Consider the following 21,763-nt stretch of genomic DNA (forward strand, 5'->3'; position numbering starts at 1 on the left):
AACCAGCATAATCGTTAGGTTATTTGAATAGATAATCCGGGTTAAGTTACCAAGTCACATAGATTCGCACAATCTGTTAACTCCCGAGTAACACGGGTTTCGAAACATGCATTCATACTTGACTAACTTACTCATTGCGAGAGAGGGTTTGACAGCAGCCCTAAGTAATGGTTTGTCTGTCGATGTGATATTCACAGAATTTAACAAAGCGTTTCATAAGGTTTCACACTTAGGTCTTATGCAGAAGCTCTGGGGCTTCGGAATAACAGGTGCTGTGCGGTAAGGGATGGGAAACTTCTTACGTGACCGCAGGCAGAGAGTGAGGGTCAATGGATTTCTATCCAACCGGGGGCCGGTCAATAGCATTGTACTCAAGGCACTGTCTTAGGACCCCTACTTTTTTCTCTCTACGTCAATGAATTATCGCTATTGCTTACGTCGTCGACATTATTATAATGATGTCTGAAGCGTGGACTACCAGTAATATTTACCACCTACATACACCTCTTCATAACTATTTTCTATATCGAAGTGATAGGTTGAAAGGACGAGGTAAAGGATGCTTTATTTGCGCTCACTCTAGCTTAAACACACTTATGTGATATGCCTTAACTAAACAAACTGAAGGATTTAGTGTGGATTGTTTTAAAGCCATCAAATTCCATTATCTTACTTTTCGACTGTGTCTACCGTCAACCTAAAGCATAAATAGGTTAGATCGCAACATTGTCAGAGATATTCACACTAGCATGATCCTTTCCATTCACAGGAAAGATTATTTGTGGTGACTTCAACATGCCTGAAATTTCTTGGTTGCCAATCAAGGCACCGAAACGTTATGAATCATTTACTGAATGTCTTGAGTCTGAAAAGTGGATTTAGTGTGTCAGTAGCCCTACCAGGCATCAAAATATCTTGGACTTAATTTTTACCAGTGGCGTCACCCCCAAAGCTGTATATTTGAAAAACTTTCCACGTAGCGATCATAACATTCATGTATGTAACCTTAATATAAAAACAACGACCGCTAGATGTAAAACTGCTACACTTTGTAGAAACTATCACGAGGTCGATCGGAAAAACTTCCGAAACTGCCTCAGAAGCACTGATTGGGGAACTTTCTTTACTGCAAACAACACCGAAACACTAACTATTAAATTCTATCAGAACATCACAAATATCTTCAACAAAATCGCACTTTTAGAATAATGGAAGTGTAAGTTTTCTAAAGATCTGTATATACCAGTCTCAAATCGAAGACGTCCTTAAAGACACTGTACTCGATTTCACAACTTTAATGACTGTTCCTCTTTAGTAACTATGAGAAATATTTGTCTATGCAGAGGCAATACGTACATAAAAGCAGTTGAATAGGAAAAACGTGCTGTCGAACTGAATAACGACTCCTCCCCACTTACCGAACTCCTCCAAAATAAACTTAAACGTGCTAAATCAAAATAAGGAAACGTATTTATTAGGGACAAATAAATATACGAAAATATTAAACTTGTTACAGAACTACTTATTGAACACTTTTGCTCCTCATTAACTAATGAAAAACCACTAAATGAATCAGAACCTATCTCAGTACCTCCCAGTGAAATTTTTGATTTAGACTTCAATGTACAAAATATTTCTAAGGCAGTAACATATTTCATCATAGAAAAAGAAGCAAATAAAGAGACATAGAACTCGAGATATACTGAACACTAGGAGCCGTGTACAGTTGCCTGAAAATTTCACAGTGCAAACTTACACGTGTGATAGTTATCCTTTTATACTTCTCGAATTCGTGATGATTATATGTTTGCCAGATTGCTCACTGACATTTTCAATGGCGTTATCTAGCGATGGTGAACGCACAAGCGACTGTTCCTATTTTCCAACAGAAATCTCCTTGTACATGGGTTGCCAACCATCAGCAAATTATTTTAGGGATAGTTGTGATTCATTATGAAAGATTGTGTAACGTATTCTTTCAAACAAAAACTGGCACTAAACAATTGCGGACAGTAAAGAAACCAAAATCTAAAACGTCACATATAATTCAAAGTTTCAACGGTATTTCCAGTTCTATATCCCGCGATTTACATTTAAAACGAAACGCACACTTAATAACCCTGAAAACTTACTTAAATCTTATATCATTCGAAGCGCCACTCGCTACAAAAGTGCAACCAGTTGGAATAGTCTTAAAAACCATAAAAGTATCCTCCTCTCATATTTCAGGATTTATTCAATACTATTATTATTCATCTCAGTCCATAAAAGATCTTCTGAGTATTGTAGGGCCGGTGGCATATAATGAGTCCCAGCGAAATCGTTCGGCGGGGAGGCGACTAAAACTCTGACAGTGTGCCGACAGTCAAGATCAGGAACAGCCAACACCTATCTACCAACCACACAACACGAACTAGCCCATACAGCTGTGGTTGAACTATAATTTTCAACTTAATCTTACTTACTTACACATGATACCCCTCGAGGGGGAGCGTAGGCCGCACACCAGCACTCTTCATCCAACCCTGTCCAGGGCAGCCCTTTCAACTTCTTTCCAGTCCCTATTCATCCTTTTCATTTCTGCTTCTATTTCCCAGAGAATTGTCTTCTTTGACCTTCGCCTTTTCCGCTTGCCTTCCGGATTCCAAGTTAGGGATTGCCTCGTGATACACATTAGTGATTTCCTCAATGTATGTCCTATCAACTTCCAACGTCTTTCCCTGATTTTGTCTTCATCTGGAAGCTGGTTTTTCCTCTCCCATAAAACAATGTTGCTGATGGCATCTGGCCAGTGAATGGTGAGTATTTTACGTGGACAAATGTTTATAAATACTTGTACTTTCTCGACGATGGATTTAATATTTCGCGTTTCAGCCCCGTACAGTATAACTGTCTTAATGTTCGTATTGAAGATTCTTACTTTAATTTTAATTGATAGTTGTTTTTAGTTCCGAATGCTCTTCAATTGTAAGAATATTGGCCTTGCTTTACAAATCCTTGCATTCACATCTGAATCAGATCCTCCTTGTTCATTAATGATGCTTCCCAGGTAAGTAAAAGATTCCACATCCTCCAGCGTTTCCAAATCAAGTGTGACTATGTTGGTGTTCCAAATCGTCTAATTGATTCGGAGTTATCCATTGTATTCCGTGATTCACCTCAGATGTGGAGGTATTCATAATCCAGCCACCTACAAGAAGAAAAAGTGGCAGAGTAAGCAGCCTTGTCTGACTCCGATCCTTACTTGGAATCCGTCTGTCAGCTGTCCTCCATGCACCACTTTGCCTTGTAGTCCGTCATATGAATTCCGTATAATGTTGACAATCTTCTCAGGAACTCCATAGTTTCGAGGAAGTTTCCATAATGTTATCTTATCCACATTGTCAAACGCCTTCTCATAGTCAAAGAAGTCGATGTGCAGTGACGAGTTCCACTGAACTGATTGTTCAAAGATGATCCATAGTGTGGAGATTTGGTTTGTGCACGACTGATCTTAACGGAATCCAGCCTGTTGATCTCAAAGTTGGGCGTCTTCTGAATCTTTCATTCGGTTCAGCAACACTCTGTTGAAAACTTTTCCTTGTACTGACAACATTGTGATGCCTCTATAATTCTCATATTTGCTCAGACCTCTCTTTGGTATATTGATGAGGTGTCCTTCTTTCCAATATGTCGCTGGCATTTGTTCCTCCTCCAAAATATCCTCAAATACAAGGTGAAGCAGGTTTACGGTTACTTCAATGTCTGGTTTCAGTGCTTCAGCTCGTATATTGTCAGGTTCTGCTGCTTTACCGTTCTTGATTCGTCTGATGGCCATCTTGATTTCCTCGGTCGTTGATGGGTTGACATCTATAGGAAGGTTTGTGTGTGGTGCTTCGATGTCCGGTAGACTCAATGTGTCTGGTCTATTTAGCAGTTCTGCCCCTCCTTCCCTCTGTTCTTGAATCTCCGTGATTGTCTCTCCTTTTTTATCCTTGACTGGCCTCTCCGGTTTATTACATCTCCCTGTTAGTTTCTTCGTTGTATCATATAGTTGTTTCATATTCCCTTCTCTTACAGCTTTTTCCGCCGTCGTTGCTAGTTCTCTTATGTATTTCTGCTTGTCGGCTTTGATGCTCCACTCTACTTACTTGTTTGCTTCTATCTACTCTGCTTGTGACTTGACTTTCTCTGCTCGTGTTCGACTGTTGTTAATTGCTGTCTCCTTGTTCTTCCTTTCATCAATCTTGTCCAGAGTTCGCATAGAAATCCATTCCTTATGATGATGCTTCTTGCGACCCAGAACCTCCTGACACGTTGAAGTTAATGCTTCTTCTATCCCTTCCCAGTTGTCCTCTATCGTAGTTTCTCCTTCTTTGAGTAGATCCTGTAGAACTTGAAACTTGTTGTTGAGGGTTATCTTGAATTGGTTGAGTTTGTTAGTATCTCGAAGGAAGGCTGTGTTGAACCTTTGTAATGCTGTTTCCCCAACTGTCCAGTGTTTCTTTCGCTTTAGTTTCATCTTGACTACAACCAGGTGGTGGAGGTGATCTGAAGCTATGTCAGCTCCTCTCCTGGTTCTCACATATTACATTGTTATTCTGAAATTTTTACTGGTGCAAGCATGATCGATCTGCTTCTGTGTAGTGTGATCTGATGAGATTCATGTAGCTTTGTGTATGCGTTTGTGGGGGAATATTGTGCCGCCTATAACCAATTTGTTGAGTGCACATAGATTTGTAAATTTCCCACCATTTTCATTTCTCTCTACCAGTCCATGTTGTCCCATGATATCTTCATATCCTGTGTTGTCCATTACGATAATTCTGGATCCATGAGATTCTCATCCTACAAGTACATTTCGTGCTTCTGTAAACAGCATTACAACATTTCCTGAGTGTGTGGAGCATTTTCGCTTTCGCGACCGGAGTACAGCACTATCTCCCCCGTATCTAGCCTTTGCTGTCCAGCTTGTGTCCAATGGGTTTCGCTGATTCCAAGTACTGCCAGTTTGTATCTTCTCACTTTCTTTGCTATTTGACTGGTCTTCCCGGTCCCTACATTGTCTGGACATTCCATATACCTATGAAAGTTGTTGCTCTGGTTGTTAGAAGGGGCATCGGCCTGTTGGCTTCCGAAGGAACTCGGCTTTCATCATGAGACGTCATAATTATTCCTTCAACTCCCACGACAGAGTTTAAATGGTTTGAATTATTTTTTCTGGTTAGCGTTTTTTCTTAGCGAGTTAGTTTTTCTACGGGATGGGGTCGCTAACCCCATGCTCAACCCTCCTCCTTTACCCGAGTTTGGGGTCGGCAGCAACTCTAGAAGCGCTACAGGCGGAGTTTTCAACTTAATCTAGCCAATAAAGTTTTCAAAATAAATTCTTGTTACTTCTATACAGTCATCGATGTAGCCTCATTCTCTGAATACCACGAGAGGGTGACTCATGTAAGGTGTTGCAGCGAGGTGTGACCTCAATGTAAGCTGGAGAGCCATATCGTTCCCTCCCAACTTGAGCGGGCTGTGACCTTCCAGAAACATCCCTTACATTGGTTATCTGCTGTATTACAAAGTGGAATGCAACAGTCAGGTTGACTGATACCTCACTCTAATGTGAAGAACCACAGGCGTTGCTGAGTATGCATAAGACAAAATAAGTATCGCACTACCGGTATATTATTTTATTAACTTAAGTACAGTAGGTGTATCTGCTATTTCAGGAGAAGAATGAATATTTAAAACACATTTATTATATGGCATTTCCAAATTCGTGTAGGTTACTGACTCATACACATTCGGAGCATCTAGAATTGTGCGGTTATTCTTATGCAAATTAAGTCCCTCTATGGACTTTATGAAACTTTGAATAAACTAAAGTATTTCTAAAATTATCGATAATTTTGATGTTTGATTATAATTCCTTGAAAAAGCTTGGACCAGATTGCTAGGCGAAACGTTGGATTTACTACAAATTCATTCGCTGAGATTTTACAAATATATTATTCCTATTCAATGTCTTACATCAACTCGGCGCTCAAATACTTTGAAACTATTCGCTCTAATTTAGACGAGAGTTCATACATAGTATTTCTACTTTCAAGAAAAAAAACTATTGCAAAGGAAAAAAATTACAATTATTTGAAATGTCACTCAGTAACAGGCTACCCAGATAATAATAACTCCAAAAAACATGAGAGCTTACACGTGTTCGAACGCTGAATGCATTAAATTTAACTACTCAAGGTCGTTGGGACGAAAGAGCGCAAAAATTCATAGGCATATTATCTTACTTCTGTGCAACGTCCAATTCCAAACACCAAATATTGAGTATGACTGACTTCACTGTTGGCTCAACCGGTAGTCTCTGTGAAACACCGATTCAATGGCCAATGACTAAGGCCTCTTATGAATTCGGGAAGTCTATTGGTTTGTTTTTAGCCTTACCTCACAATAAATTCAGGTCAGGGTGCTACTTCTACGGTGTTTGAAGCTCTTTGTCCCTCAAATGGAAAGAAATGTGCAATCAAAATAATCAACCTTGAGAAATGCAGCACATCCGCGTCGTTAGAAGAAATAAACGTAGGTTATAGCTTCAGTTTTATCCAAAACTGAATTAGAGAGAAATAAAATCCATGAAAAATATGAAAAACGAGAATATAGTAGCATACTATGCTTCTTTCGTTGCCCAGACAGAACTTTGCATCATCATGGACCTATGCCAAAGAGGTTTGTAGAGTTGTTTCGCAAACATTTTTATGATTGATAGTAATTGTAATGATTGGTGGTGTGTACTTTACTCATTTGCAATGATGATAGTAATAATGCTTGTTCTACTTGACGATATACTCAGTAGGTAATTTTCAACATAATTTTTTCAACTGTGGTCGATACATCTATCCAATAGCTGTAATATATTTTTTAGATCCCCAAGATGTGATTTTTGGTGAGACTATAATTTATGGACGACCTTTGAGTGACGCTAAAGTAACCTTGAGAATGTCTTACTAGAGCTAAATAGGGTATGTAAACATGTAGGAAGAATACAAATTATGATTTACATTTTATGACTAGAGTTAGGAATTAGATTTAGAGTTTTCATCACGAACTGACATCAGGTAAAATATCAAAAGGCTTTTTAGCTAAATGGATAAGTGAATTTTATGCCAATAACCGAAGACCTGTTTTCCTAAGTCCTATTGGTTCGTCCATAAATTATAGTTTCGCCTGTCAGTCAGTCACAACGTAGAACTTCGTACGTACGTACATCAGTTCGAGTCGCCATACCACATTAGCAAAGAGATGAAGTTGTCGATTCAAATCCCATAGTGGTAGGAGTAGTAAGAGTATAAGCATTATTTGAAAGATTAAGGTTTGAAGATGTTATTGAAGGAGTATAATCCAATGAAATAAATTTGGAAAGAGAAAAAAGAGACATGAGGAATTTAGAAGATTAGAATTTGGGAGAACACAGAGAGTGGATGCACCTTCGCCATTGTAAACGATTTTGAGCCATGTCATTCAGGGTCTCTAAACATCGATTGCTATCATCTCGCGAATCCCAACCAGGTAGTCTACACCTACCAAAATGACTTAGTCCACTTGTCAGTGACTTCATGGATTTGTGCCATGTTTTGATTTGACCGCCCCTAGCTTTCTTCTAACCTACTCCTACACGATAGTTTTGCCTAGTTTCTATATTATGCGATATAGATTCACATGTTTTTTATCAACGTGAAATCCCTAAAAATTATAAAGAGAAAAAACTCACTTTACTCGGTAAGTTGTGTGCGAAAAGTAATGGACATATTCGCTTCATAGAATAGATGGCTAGTATAACTCTAGGAAAACATCCTGCTAGTAGCATAGCTTTTTTAATTTGGTGTAAGTCATATAAATCTTACGTTTTCTGTAACACTTCGTGTTCAAATGTCAAATCTTTTGTTTAGATGTAGACAGCTAAAAGGTTAAATTCCTTGTGATAAAACTTTTAGACATGTCATATCTTAAAGTAACAATCCTTATCACTGTTTTTTCAAGCTTGCTTTGGCGCTGACCAGTGGAAGTCGACTAAGGATATGGAATATAATAATGGAGTCAGTGAGACTCATAAAGTAGGGGCCATGCAGACCAGATAGAGTGATTTGCAAAACCTTAAGAAATATTTGGACTGGTTTTCAACTATACTTCAGCCACACTACTGACCAACAGTCTGAATCTAAGACGAACGTTTTCGGGGTCTGAAAAGATTCCAACTTATGTGTATCAGGGGTCTTAGTTTAGATATATTTAGAGATACGTGTTTATTTTTGCTATGGGGCTGTGGGTCAGTAGTTAAATCACTTAGGTGCCAATCAGTATGTCTCATCGTAATCCGCTCCACATATTCCGAATTGAGCGACTGGTTAGTATCACTAGCTATCAAACAAAGTGTGGCTTCAATTTAGGTACATAACATGTACTTGACTAATATGCTACATAAACCTTTGTTAGTTATAATTTGGGGATAACTTGATTTCCCGTATTTTGCATTTCATAAAAAACTAGAATCTTTCTATAATAACCATAAAGGAAAGATGTTCGCTTACATTTTGAATGGTCCTTTATAGTCATTTGACGCTCAGTTGGATCTAGAGGAACCCAAACAAGGCTTATACCTGGTTATGAGTATATCAACCAAGTGATTACTTTTTATCAGGTCTTAGAAAACTAACTTTTTTGACTTAAAGGCGTGTGACTTCTATTGAAATGTATAGATTTTTCATAGGCATACAACTAGAGACAATTTTCTGTATTCCCAGAAATTAATATATTCCTTTAAGACCCCTTCATCACCTTTGAATACACAAACAAGATTGTTTAATGAGAATTTTGATATGATGAGTAATGAAAAACACCTAGAGTGACTATAAAATATGTCAATATATCCATTACCGATGCTCCATGATCCTTCCGAATCATTATTTGGTTTGACAATGAAAATTGTACTATCCAATTAGGTTTCATGAATCTTAATACAATGGTAGCTATCAAAATCCTAGTATTTATGTAAAAAGTAGTTTGCATTTTGCCGGACTAAGCCACATATTACCCCAACAAGATGTCTATGTACAGATATAAATAATGCGACTGATTAGTATTACTGTATATGTACCATAACCCTTCAACATGAAAACTGGCGTAATTTGTAAGTATTTGTTGAAAGGTGTTTTTGAAGCATTTCTCACCTGATACAAAGTATCCCAAAGAGTAATGTTAATGCTAGATTCAGTGTATTAGTTAATAAATAGGGTGATAAGATTGTTATTATTCATAAACTGAGATGGTTAGAGCAAGTTAAACAAACTTATCCACATAGGGGGATTATAGACAAAATAAAGATTATCAGACGTTTAGTTTGACCAAACTACTTAGTCTAAGACCAAATGATTATAATAACCATACAATACCAAACTTTCAAATAGACTCTGATTAGCCTTTGCTCATATATATAGTGTCAAGCTGGTTTGGAAAAAAAATGTTGAGAGCGAATAAACTATGACATTGTTTAATTTTTATCCAAATCAAGTAAGATCAAACGATATTGATGCTAGCAAACTATATACTCTGTTTACTTCGTATATGTTTTGTCGACTAATCTTTCTAATAATAACGTAGATATAAAGGCCGAATTGGATAGTGTTTCAGGGAAAACATTTCAGATATTCAACAGAGAGACAAAACGAAATACATTTGAACTTTAGTGGTCGAAATAGTCAACTCATTGAATGATGGGTGACTCAATACTTACAAGCATGAAAGTGATGTAAGCAAGTATGTAGGCACATACATACAACCATACACACATCCTCAAGGTCACATTTATAAATAACAGAATAATTAGAAATGTTAAAATAATTCATCCGTCCTATGGTTATCTTTTTGGAATAAATCACGTAGGCGTGTAATAGTACTAATTACCACAATGCTACGAGTTTATGAAATCAATGACTTAAGTGGTATGGGAATGGTTACTTTTTATGATCAGGGTTCTGAAGATAGTAAAAATTAGTAGCTGGACGTCTTTCAACGTGATTAAATGAGTATATCCATTCCTTATCTTCTAAATCTTTTCGTTCATTCCTATTCCTTACCGTTTCTTCTATTATTCCATCTCTCCCAACTTTCCATTTTTATACTTCTGTCAAATATGACAGCTAGATTTTTTGCATTCTGTGTTTATTTATGTTCGTCTTTGTTGTATACTTGTGCTTACATCAACTCTTCTACATATGCGTTAGTCACTGAAGATATAATCCCATTCAATGTTAATTTATTATTCCACTTAGATAATAAATTCACGAAAGACTTTTCTTTGTAAAAGATCATTTAGACCTTAATTTTGGTGGTATATGTATTGGTCTTCTAAAACCAAACAAAAGATAATTTGCATCCAATTATCCCGTTTCTGTCGTTTGATTTCAGTTGTGTTCGTTATTATGTAGAATTCGACGAATTAAAAATTATAGTTTGATCGGTCTCACATTTAATTTATTTAATATTTTCATCAATCAACATGAGTAGTTAGTAAGTATTACTTTTAACACCGGTAATCTGCACTAATTTATACTAAACGTTTCAGTTAATCAATACAAACTTATTATTGTAGTGCAGAGGTTAAAGTGTTTGGCTCTCGCCCACTAAGCCACAGGTTCAAATATCACTCGTCTTGCTTGTTTGTGGAAAAGACCAAATTTATTGGCTATCACACTTAGTGCCGACAAGGTGGAATGAAGGACACCTCATCAATATACCAAAGAAAGGTCTGAGCAAATATGAGAATTATAGAGGCATCACAATGTTGTCAGTACAAGGAAAAGTTTTCAACAGAGTGTTGCTGAACCGAATGAAAGATTCAGAAGACGCCCAACTTTGAGATCAACAGGCTGGATTCCGTTAAGATCAGTCGTGCACAAACCAAATCTCCACACTATGGATCATCTTTGAACAATCAGTTCAGTGGAACTCGTCACTGCACATCGACTTCTTTGACTATGAGAAGGCGTTTGACAATGTGGATAAGATAACATTATGGAAACTTCCTCGAAACTATGGAGTTCCTGAGAAGATTGTCAACATTATACGGAATTCATATGACGGACTACAAGGCAAAGTGGTGCATGGAGGACAGCTGACAGACGGATTCCAAGTAAGGATCGGAGTCAGACAAGGCTGCTTACTCTGCCACTTTTTCTTCTTGTAGGTGGCTGGATTATGAATACCTCCACATCTGAGGTGAATCACGGAATACAATGGATAACTCCGAATCAATTAGACGATTTGGAACACCAACATAGTCACACTTGATTTGGAAACGCTGGAGGATGTGGAATCTTTTACTTACCTGGGAAGCATCATTAATGAACAAGGAGGATCTGATTCAGATGTGAATGCAAGGATTTGTAAAGCAAGGCCAATATTCTTACAATTGAAGAGCATTCGGAACTAAAAACAACTATCAATTAAAATTAAAGTAAGAATCTTCAATACGAACGTATCAGGGCATTTGGGGGCATCTGTGCGGAAACACAGAATACAATGAACAGGATGGATGCAAATAATTTATTTGGACTTCGCGAATGACCTGACCCTTCTAACGTTACACACGAGCAAAAGTAAGTAAAGACAATCACTATAGCAGCAGCCTCTACATCATTAGGCCTCAGTATACACAAGGAAAAAACCAATATCCTCAGATTACAATACAGAAAATACCAACTCAATCACATTTGATGGAGAAACTTTGAAACAGTTGAAAACTTTCACGTACTTGCCCGGACAGCATCATCGATGAACAAGGAGGATATGATGCAGACGTTGAGTCAAGGATTGACAAAGTAAGGGTAGCATTCTTACAGTTAAAGAACATATGAAACTCAAAACAACTGTCAACCAACATCAAAGTCACAATCTTCAATGTGAAAGCCGAGTCAGTTAATTCTACTATACGGAGTTGAAACTTGAAGAACTATTACAACCGTCATCATTGTGAGCGACCTATGATCCTCCATGAGGAATAACAGGCGAAAGTAAGTAATCGCGTTTGGTGTATTATGGCAGCTTGAACCGATGTACACATATCTTAGGTCCTACTTTGCGTTTGAAAGGTTGTTTATTTTGAAATTAAGTACATTAATCTGTACACCTGGTAAGTGAGCAATAATAATAATAATGCAGGATCGTTTACTAGATAAGTACAACCAAAGGTAATTGTGTATTATCAGACGCCGTTGATGTAACGATTTTGTGGGCTTGTAGGTTACATCTATTTTGGTGCCCTTAATAATTTGTTTATGATCTTGGATGTGTTCCCTATCTTATCTGTTTGTTGACCTTTGTTGTTAATTTTGTGTTTGTTAATTGGTTCGATGAACGTCTCCTGATGAAGTCTGGGTAACCATTTTCTCAAGGATTCAATCTTTTGATAGATTTGATTTAATGATAGGTCATAAAGTTGTGGCGTTGGATGATACCATCGTTTTGACTTTGGTGATTTTGATACCTTGAATCTCTTTAATATTATCTGATATTTCTCTTAAAACACTGACTATATATGTGGTCTTTAAATCAAAATAATAATTTTCTCTATAGGATCATTGTTGGATGTTATCAAGTATACACAAAATAAACGAGATATCACTTATGGTGTATTCGATGAAAATACAATTGCTACCATTCTACGTGATGTCCTACGTGGATTGGCGTATATTCATGAAAATGGTTTAGTTCATCGGTGAGCATTTCTAATTAATACTAATCTTCCAGCTATCATTCGATTTTATTCTTACATAAGATTTATCTATTTATACACATAGATATTGGTACAAGGGGGTAACAGATACATATGCGCCGCACAAATCAAATGAGATTTGTGTGAGGGCTGTGATACTGCTCAGATGCCCAAACTGAAGCAGATGGTTTTCTTAGGGGGCCACACCCGGAGCCTTTGACCTAAAGGTCTAATCCACAAGGCAGTGGAGCATCGTGAGGAGATGCAGTCCCATGGTAGCCGGTGACCAATAATAGGTTCATACACCATTTGTTCCCCCAGGATACTGGAGAGACCATTGGTTTGGAATCAGGGTTTTCCAACTCCCCTAGGTGAACTTTCTGTGTCCATCAACCCGGTTAAAGCACCGAACATTCGCTTTTCGTCCTCTCACTTTCGTGAACAACACCGCCGCCACGAGAAGGCAGTGAGTAGGACTTCCCTGGTAGAGGCTATATACGCGTGGCCATATGAGAGCGTTTTGAGAGGGAGAGCGGACTCTCCCCACTCTCGGCCGTACCAGGGCATTTTGGGGGCTCTTACATAAGAAATGAAAAGTAACTATAATACTAACTGTAATATGTAAGAAAATGGTAAATTAACTTCTTGTCTCAAATACAGTCATAGTTTCCTTCGAAAAATAATTTATTCATATATATATTTGATTTGCTCAGCCAACTGTTTTGTACTTTTTTTTGTCTGAATATTGACTTTTTATTGTTAGCTATTTTACATTATAAATGATTTCAATAAATTTTATCTGAATTTTAAGTTTCAATGTCCCACGATTCATCAAAAATGTACTAGGCTTTGTTGTAATGATAATTAAATAAAATCTGCAGCAGTAAGTCTCAAGTTCGAACCCAACTCACCCCACTTTGGTTCAGGGAGTCGGTTTGAGTATCACTAGTCCTCACAAAGTTTATTTTAAAACAGAACTTAGATCTGTATACTTGGTAAATGAGTGTCAATACTCCATATAGTTATTGACTGTTGATCTGGATCATATTGGTAGGTGTTTAGAGTGCACATGATAACCACGATCAGCGATGGTGACGTTGGGTGGAATCGCTCAAAGCCGATCAGCAGAGTAGATGCATTTACTATTTACTGTGCTCTTGTTATTCAGTTCTGGCATTTCTTCATACATACTTTTTCATTATATCTTCTGGAACTATATTCTCAATGTTTAGTCTTTCTCACCATTACTTTCTCGAACTCCTTTTATAATTCATCTTGTTACCTTTATTTTGATGTACTAATATGGCATACCAACCTGCGCTAACGCAAATCTATTAACGTTACTAAAACTGTCTTGGCCTTAGTTAGACAACTACTGAGAATCAAGAAGTACTGGACAACTGTTTTGTCGTATTACGGGACTGTTTACCAGTGTACATCTACGATTCGACCGAACCCAGGACCTTCATATCTCGTTGCACAATACTCCTAATCGACCAAAGTTGGAAATGTAAACGGTTAGATGATCCATCCAAAACCTGAATGTGCTGGATTCAATCCACGATATTATCATGCGTGTGCACTACTGAAAAGTCTCGTAGTAGGGGGAAGCAACTATCCAGTGCTTTTAAGCTTTCATTAGTTCAACTAAACGCAATCCCTGATATAAATTATAAAATCTAACAATCTCTACAACTCTTCCCCATACTGATAATATTTTGTCTCCCATTATGCTCATATTAATTTGTTGGAATAAGTAAATCGATACACACTTGTACCGGATCTTAAGTGAGCTATCACTAGCTAAATATAGATATGTAATAAAAATATTTTTGACAGCTTTTTGCATATGAACACATTGAATATCAACCTGCTTCAATTGTTTGCGTACACAAATGAATAGGCTTTATTGTTCATAGCTGGATAATGTCAATTGAACTCAATCGTCTGCTGGTATTGTAGTGAACAAAACACGGGTGGGGACAATCGAATGTATTTAAGAACAAATTACAGACCATCTCACTAGATTCTGATAACCATACAGTAAACAGTTAATTTGCAAAAAAGCAACAAGATGTCTCAATCTTAACTGTTCCTTCAGCAAATATCAAACCATCTCTGATTTCATTGTTCATGCATTTTCATGCCAATTGCGCTTCGTTTCAGTTCTTTCCTTATCGGTCTTCTACCAAGATACATTCTATGTCTGACCATCACCATATACTACTTATATAGATATAAGTAGACCACACTACAGTATTAATTCTTAAAAACTCTGATTAAAATCCATGTACATTATGGTAGATAACTTGATAAAGTATCCCTGTCTTTTTTATATGAATTATCTTATTTCCCTTTTTATTCTCTACACAAAATATCATTATTCTTAAATAAATATAGAGATTTAAAATGTGGTAATTTATTAGTCAAAGATGATGGAATAATTCAAATAGCAGATTTTGGAGTTGCTGGTTTTTTAGCTACTCAACCACTTACTGCAACTGGTAGTGTTGATCTAAGACGGTATACATTTGTTGGTACACCTTGTTGGATGGCTCCAGAAGTTATGCAACAAGTATGAATATAATGATTATTGTTATTTCTCTTTCCTTTAATAACATTTAATTATTGAGTGATTATATGTGTGAATTTTAATTTGATCAAAGTTTTTATTACATAAAACTGTAATGTTTTGTTCTATGAGCTGGATGATTTGGTCGTGGAGCTTTCATCGTCCTTCTGAACGACATCATCAGCACAAACGTCGGGTAGAAGTGAAGTGTTCGAATTTCTTCACATGTGGTTCAGTTTGTCCTGTGCACCTCGATGTTGATTGGTTCTTGTTGATCTTGAGTCTGTCATTGTTTACTTCTTTGTTTTGGTTGTATCTCCCATTGGTTTGATTTTTGTTCCTATGTTTCTGCATAATTTTCCTGATTGATTGATAAATTGGATTGATTTCAATGTGCTTATTTATTGCTGATTGACCTGAGTGCCAAGCTTCTAAAATTTCTCTGGTGTTTTTGGAATTGCCTCAATCCAAAATCACATTTTTCCAGTCGAATGTGTGTCCGCAGTTGTCCACGTGCATTAATATACGTGAAGACATGTCATGGCGTTTGACTGCTAATTGATGTTCATGCAGGCGAAGATGAAGAGGGCGTCTGCTTTGTCCGATGTAGTGTTTGTCGCAGTTGACACAATTTATTTTGTAGATGATGTTTGGTTTGTTTTTGTTGGTTTGTGGGCAATACCTATTCCGAAGGTTCTCAGCAGTCTCGTTGTCGTTTCTGATATACGTTTTATGTTTGGTGAGGTAATCCTTTTGTTGATTTCTACACTTGACTTCGTTTCTACTGATGGATGCGGCTGGTTTTTTTGATGAAGTTGATTGGGTAGCCGTTCTTTTGGAGGATGGTTTTCAAATATTTTTCTTCATTTTCCCGTGCTGTAATTGTGTTGCAGTGTGTCCTCGCCCTCTTGAACGAAGTTTGTACACAGTTGATTTTGTGAGCTCTTGGGTTGTTGCTATTGTAGTTGAGAATTCGATCGGTGTGGGTCGGCTTCCTGTACACTCGACTCTTCAGTTTACCTGTGTCGGTTCTGATGATTAATATATCCAAGAATGATAGCTTGTCGTTCGACTCCTGTTCTATGGTGAACTTGATGTCATTGAAGACGTTGTTGATCAGCCTGTAGGTGTTTACTAGTTCATCCTTTTTGACGATAACGAATGTGTCGTCTACACCACCACCATCTCAAAACTGTAATTCACACTATGTCAGCGTCGACTGATTATGAAATGTTAATAGATGCCTTTCTTTTTTACCTTAATAAAGTAGTAAACTGAACTCCAACGTCATAAAATATGAGTAGTAGCTTCAGAGAAAAAAATTTTCATAACCTACATCTCAACACCTCATATTCACTTACGTATCTAATTATTAAATCACAATGTTTTTATTGATTTCTTGTTGAAACTGCACCATCGTTCTTTGACTATCTCTCTCTTTCTAACTATAACCAACCAGATAGATCAAGAATGTTATTATCAGAAGGGGGTTTCGTGGAGATTTAGTATCTTCATAGTTGAAAGCGTGAGTCAATTAAAGCTAGACCACCAGGGAAAACCTGGAAGCACTGGACGGCCGTTTCGTCCTATTGTGGGACTCCTCAGCAGTGCGCATCCACGACCTCGCTTCAAACCACGTCTGTTGTGAGATAGGAACTCACTGAAGACAATTGGTGAGACGGTTGCTCGTCTTCATAGGATCGGTTGGAGTTAGATATAAACACCATCGGATGCCGGCTCAGTGGTCTAGAGGTTAAGTGTTCTGGTGCGAGACTGGTAGGTCCTGGGTTCGAATCTATTGAGGCGGGATCGTGGATGCGCACTGCTGAGGAGTCCCACAATAGGACGAAACGGCTGTCCAATGCTTCTAGGTTTTCTTTGGTGGTCTAGCTGCAATTGACTCATGCTTTCAACTATGAAAAAATGAATTGGCAATAATGAATAAGCTATATAAAATATAAAAAAGTTAAAAATCTAAGTTTTCAACACTTTTTTTAGTGACTGTTTAGAGTGATAGTTCTAGAATGTTTACGATGATAGTATTACATAATATGACAAATTTGCTTTAAGAAGTATGGAATGAAATTAAAGATATGTGGCTTTCACGTTCCGATTATAGCTTATTAAAAAAGGGGTCGAAATGCTTAATTTACTTCTGTGTACCAAAGAAGTTGTAGGTTAATCACTTGCTCCTTTGAAACACAGAGGTCAAAATTAACCTCTCTGGTTGCTACAGCCTCTACAGATAAGATAAAATTGGACTAGTTTTTAACGAGTTGGTGTTGACTTTATCCAATGTGTCTAGCAGGTACTGTGTACTGTTACTTCTGAACAATACTCACCTATGACTGCTTCATCAGGGGTCAAATACACACTACTAGATCTCACGACGAACAATTGACTTTTATATTACTGAATTGGAATCTGATGAGTAGTATTTTCAACTTTAATGAATTTGTAAAACAGCGTGACGATCATTCCATCCATTCTTTGATGAATAACTCACTCCCAATATAATTGAACTTCATCCGTCATAACCCTTCTTATTTGAACCTCCATAACTGATCTCAGAAGAAAATTGTTTTTTAATTGTACCATTGTTTATTTTAGTCTCATAAAATTAACTTATATATGTTACATAAATGTTAAATTGCCCTTATCTCCTGATTATAATTCCAATTCAATAGAATAATGTAATTTAACTATTTCCAGGCTCGTGGTTATAATCAAAAAGCAGATATATGGTCATTAGGTATTACAACTATTGAAATGGCAACTGGTCAAGCTCCTTATGCAAAATTCGCACCAATGAAGGTAATTTTATCATTTATGTATTATGTAATCCTTATTAATTTAAAAAATGTATTTGAATGAAATACATAATAGGAGAAATAGTATATCTAATTAATCGAAACAATAATGTTTATAATGATAATAATAATAAGAAGAACAGACACCCACCGAATCCCAACCATAGTCATGTTTCCCGACTCTAGGACAGCATCTGACTCTGCGGATCAACAGGTTTTATGGCATCAACGAAGTGTATTAATCTTGTACAGGCTCTACCCGAACGCCTCTGACCGAGTCAGAGCTCATGGCTAAATGTTGTCGGGACGTAACATTGTCAGTGGTAATATTAAACATCACACTTAAGGAAATATAATTCGAGTAGAAACTATGAGTTTATCAAATACAAAGTGTAAGTATTTTTCTTAGATTAAGAGACAATACACCTGACCTATTTCAACTGATGAATGTAACACATCAAAATTTTTGTTGTTTCAACTATTGATCAATCACTTCTATCTTTTCTCTCACACCCCCCCCCGACCCCGTTCCCGTAATTCTTTTCAATAAAAGGTACTAATGCTTACATTACAAAATGATTCACCGGATATTGATAGTGTTGCAACTGTTAACAATCAATATTTAAATTATGGACATAAATTTCGTAAATTCACCAAAGCTTGCCTTATGAAAGATCCAGGTCAACGTTTATCCGCTCGTGAATTACTTAGCCATACTTATATCAAATCAAAAGCGAAGGTAATCTATGTTGAAGTGGTCTTATTAATTTTTATAGATCATTATTATTACTGTAATACTAAATTTATATTTAGTACGTTCATAGCAATTATTCCTGTTTTAAAAACTCGGTAAACAATTGTTTAAATATATTGTAAATATTCCGGTTCTACAATATATGTATATATATAATTCTTGTTACCCCTCGTGAAGCACAGGCCGACAACCAGGATTCTCCAACCAACTCTCCTTTCCAGTTGTTGCCAAGTACTATTCATTCTTTTAATACCTGACTCAATGTGTTCTTTGTTCTGGCTCTTTTTAATTTGAGGATTCCATGTTAAGGTTTACTTTGTGAAGCAGTTTGGTGATTTCGGCAATGTTTGTTCTATCCGCCTTCAATGTCTTTTACAAATTTCTTCTTCAGCTGGATATATATTATTTAATATGCTTTAATAACCAATGGGAGCTGGTGCGAATTATCTTGACATTACTACGTTTCAAGAATCGGAATAGTACTAAGGTTTAGGATGTCACCATAGTAATCGTTATTGTGTAAGGTCCGTATATCGACATGTTTCCCTGATTCACTCTCATTACAGAATCTAAAACTGTGTAGCTTCAATTCACTGTTCTGCGATTGTTTTGTTGTCAGTTCCCATGTTTGATAATTGGAAGCAGTCTAGAGGAAGCTATGGACCTAGGTTTCGTGCTGGTCACCACTTGTCCTTAATTTGTAACTGCAATCTTGAGGAAACTGATGCTCCCTGTTAGATTAGAACCAAGTTTTGCTGTCTACAAAAAGTTACCTATTTTGGAATAGACAAATATGACACTGGTCACTGCTCAGTGACTTATCTATGTCATCAATTTCCCATGTAAACTATCATCGCTTAACGCAAGCAATGTGAGTTTGTATTCGTCGGGTACACTTCTGTATGCATTGCTTATCCATTACCCTACTTATCAAGTGTATATTTCTTGAAAAAATCCTTTTCCATATTTTAAATTGTAAACAACTTTCGGTTATAAAGCCACAGCTATAAGGCACAGCTTTATTTATAGATGTAGGCTTCTATAAAAGGTTTCCAACATTCACACTTTAAATAATTCATTATTAGCATTTATATTTATATTCAATTATTATTATTATTATTAACATTATTACTATTAAAGGATCGAGAATTACTTTGTCGAGTTCTGCTTGGCGGTGAGATGCCACCTCCTATTACCCGTGTCAATAAACATCCAGATGATCGATCAGAAAAACGTGATCCTAAGGTACGTGTATTTGTGCTTCTATGTTAAACTGTGTTATCCCTTCTTTTACTGACTAACGAGTATTTTATATCATAACAAATGAACTGTAACTAACAGTATAATCCAGAACCCACGTTTTCTTCTGCTGAGGACACATCTGCTGAGTCCAATTAGCCACTAAATTGTTCAACAGTTATGTTGTTTACATCACTATTAGAAAGGGTTTGAACTATCCCGCCGTTTATATTAAAACCTTTACTATTAATGGTGTAAACATAATACTCGTTAAACACGTTAGTGGCTATCTAGACATAGTGGCTCAGCGGATATTGTATTTTAAAAAGAAACAGTTTTCCTGGACTACACTGTCATCTACAGTCTGTCTATTCTATAAGACATTTGAAAAAACAGCTTTATCTCTACAGAACACCCATATCTCAACAAAGACTGATCACAACTCTGTCTTGAATATCAGCATTTGGAAAATCCAAACCTTATCATTAATGATATAGTTTATAAAAGATTCTGTGTCTTTGCACTGATATCATGTTATTGTTGCCGACATTGTCGTACACGTCTACTACCCTCTGAGATTGACGCTTTTAAACGTTGTATGTCTTTCACTGTGATAATTGAAACACAAAGGAATTGTGAACTGGAAGAATCATACAAAGTGTGAAGGACAAATGATGTGTTCAGTGTATGATTCTCATATTTTACTAAGATATTCTGTAATTTCGTATTCAAATACATTTGGTTGTCCTCACCCGTATTCTCGTTCACAACACTTACTCTCTGTGACATTAATTCTACTACTTAGTGTTTCATTCCAGCTATGTTGAGGTACTACAACAACTTGGGTTGATGGACAATCGTTCTAGGTTCTTACATTGTTTATGATTAATTCACTGCTGTCTTTCATTCTTATATAACTTAAATGTTTTCTTTAACCTGTTAAGGATTTTTCTTTTAAGGTGTAATAGTAGTCATAAACTGCCGTCAGTATTAATAATTACTTAGTCATAATATTAAATGAGCGAGCTGGATCACCAAGGCTGTTACCTATGGACATAATGGAACAAACAAATAGTCCCATTGCATTTTAATCAGTTTAGTCACTATGTCCTCTGTTTATTCAGCTGCTACCATTACATCATCTGTTGAATAAATATTCAATAAGATATGCCAACACATTCAGCAATGGTTCTCTGTCTTTTTTATGGACTATAATTTAATCACCACTCTAAGTCACACCCTCCCGAGTTCAGCAATTCTTGTATTCGAAATTCCCATGTATAGTTGAAAAACCTTGAAACAGTAATGTAAGTGGAATGTATAACGTCCATGGGTTTATAGAACTATTCCGAATAATCGAAGCGCAATCATCAAGCAAGTGTAATTTAAGGAGGGAGACTGGATGAGTGATAAAATTACTTACTTAATGCCTGATGTTCCCCATTGAGCATAGGCTACTACATGGAATCTCCTTGAATTTCGTAAAGTCAGTCAGTCAGCTACAACGTAGGACCAGGCACATATATGCATCGGTCCAAGTTGCCATACCTCGTTAGCACAACAAGATGAACACCGGATTCATAGAATTAGTTAATTTACTGGTGGTTATATATAAAAGAAAGGTTGTATATAAGGATATA

General features: G+C 36.7%; 1 protein-coding gene across 1 annotated transcript in view; it reads left to right on the forward strand.

Moving 5' to 3' along the window:
• Positions 1–6,311: 6,311 nt before the first annotated feature.
• Smp_131800 (protein kinase) overlaps positions 6,312–21,763 on the forward strand; it is a gene marked incomplete at its 5' end in the record, with an annotated part of 37,851 nt that continues 22,399 nt past the window's right edge. Inside the window, 8 exons of the mRNA XM_018791295.1 lie at positions 6,312–6,408; positions 6,443–6,561; positions 6,600–6,708; positions 12,610–12,751; positions 15,149–15,323; positions 18,033–18,134; positions 18,684–18,869; positions 20,025–20,129. Coding sequence (XP_018645509.1) covers positions 6,312–6,408; positions 6,443–6,561; positions 6,600–6,708; positions 12,610–12,751; positions 15,149–15,323; positions 18,033–18,134; positions 18,684–18,869; positions 20,025–20,129 — 1,035 coding nt within the window. The remainder of the gene's footprint in view (positions 6,409–6,442; positions 6,562–6,599; positions 6,709–12,609; positions 12,752–15,148; positions 15,324–18,032; positions 18,135–18,683; positions 18,870–20,024; positions 20,130–21,763) is intronic.

The sequence above is a fragment of the Schistosoma mansoni genome (genome assembly GCF_000237925.1).
Source record: "Schistosoma mansoni, WGS project CABG00000000 data, chromosome 3 unplaced supercontig 0105, strain Puerto Rico, whole genome shotgun sequence".
Taxonomy (NCBI): Eukaryota; Metazoa; Platyhelminthes; class Trematoda; order Strigeidida; family Schistosomatidae; genus Schistosoma; species Schistosoma mansoni.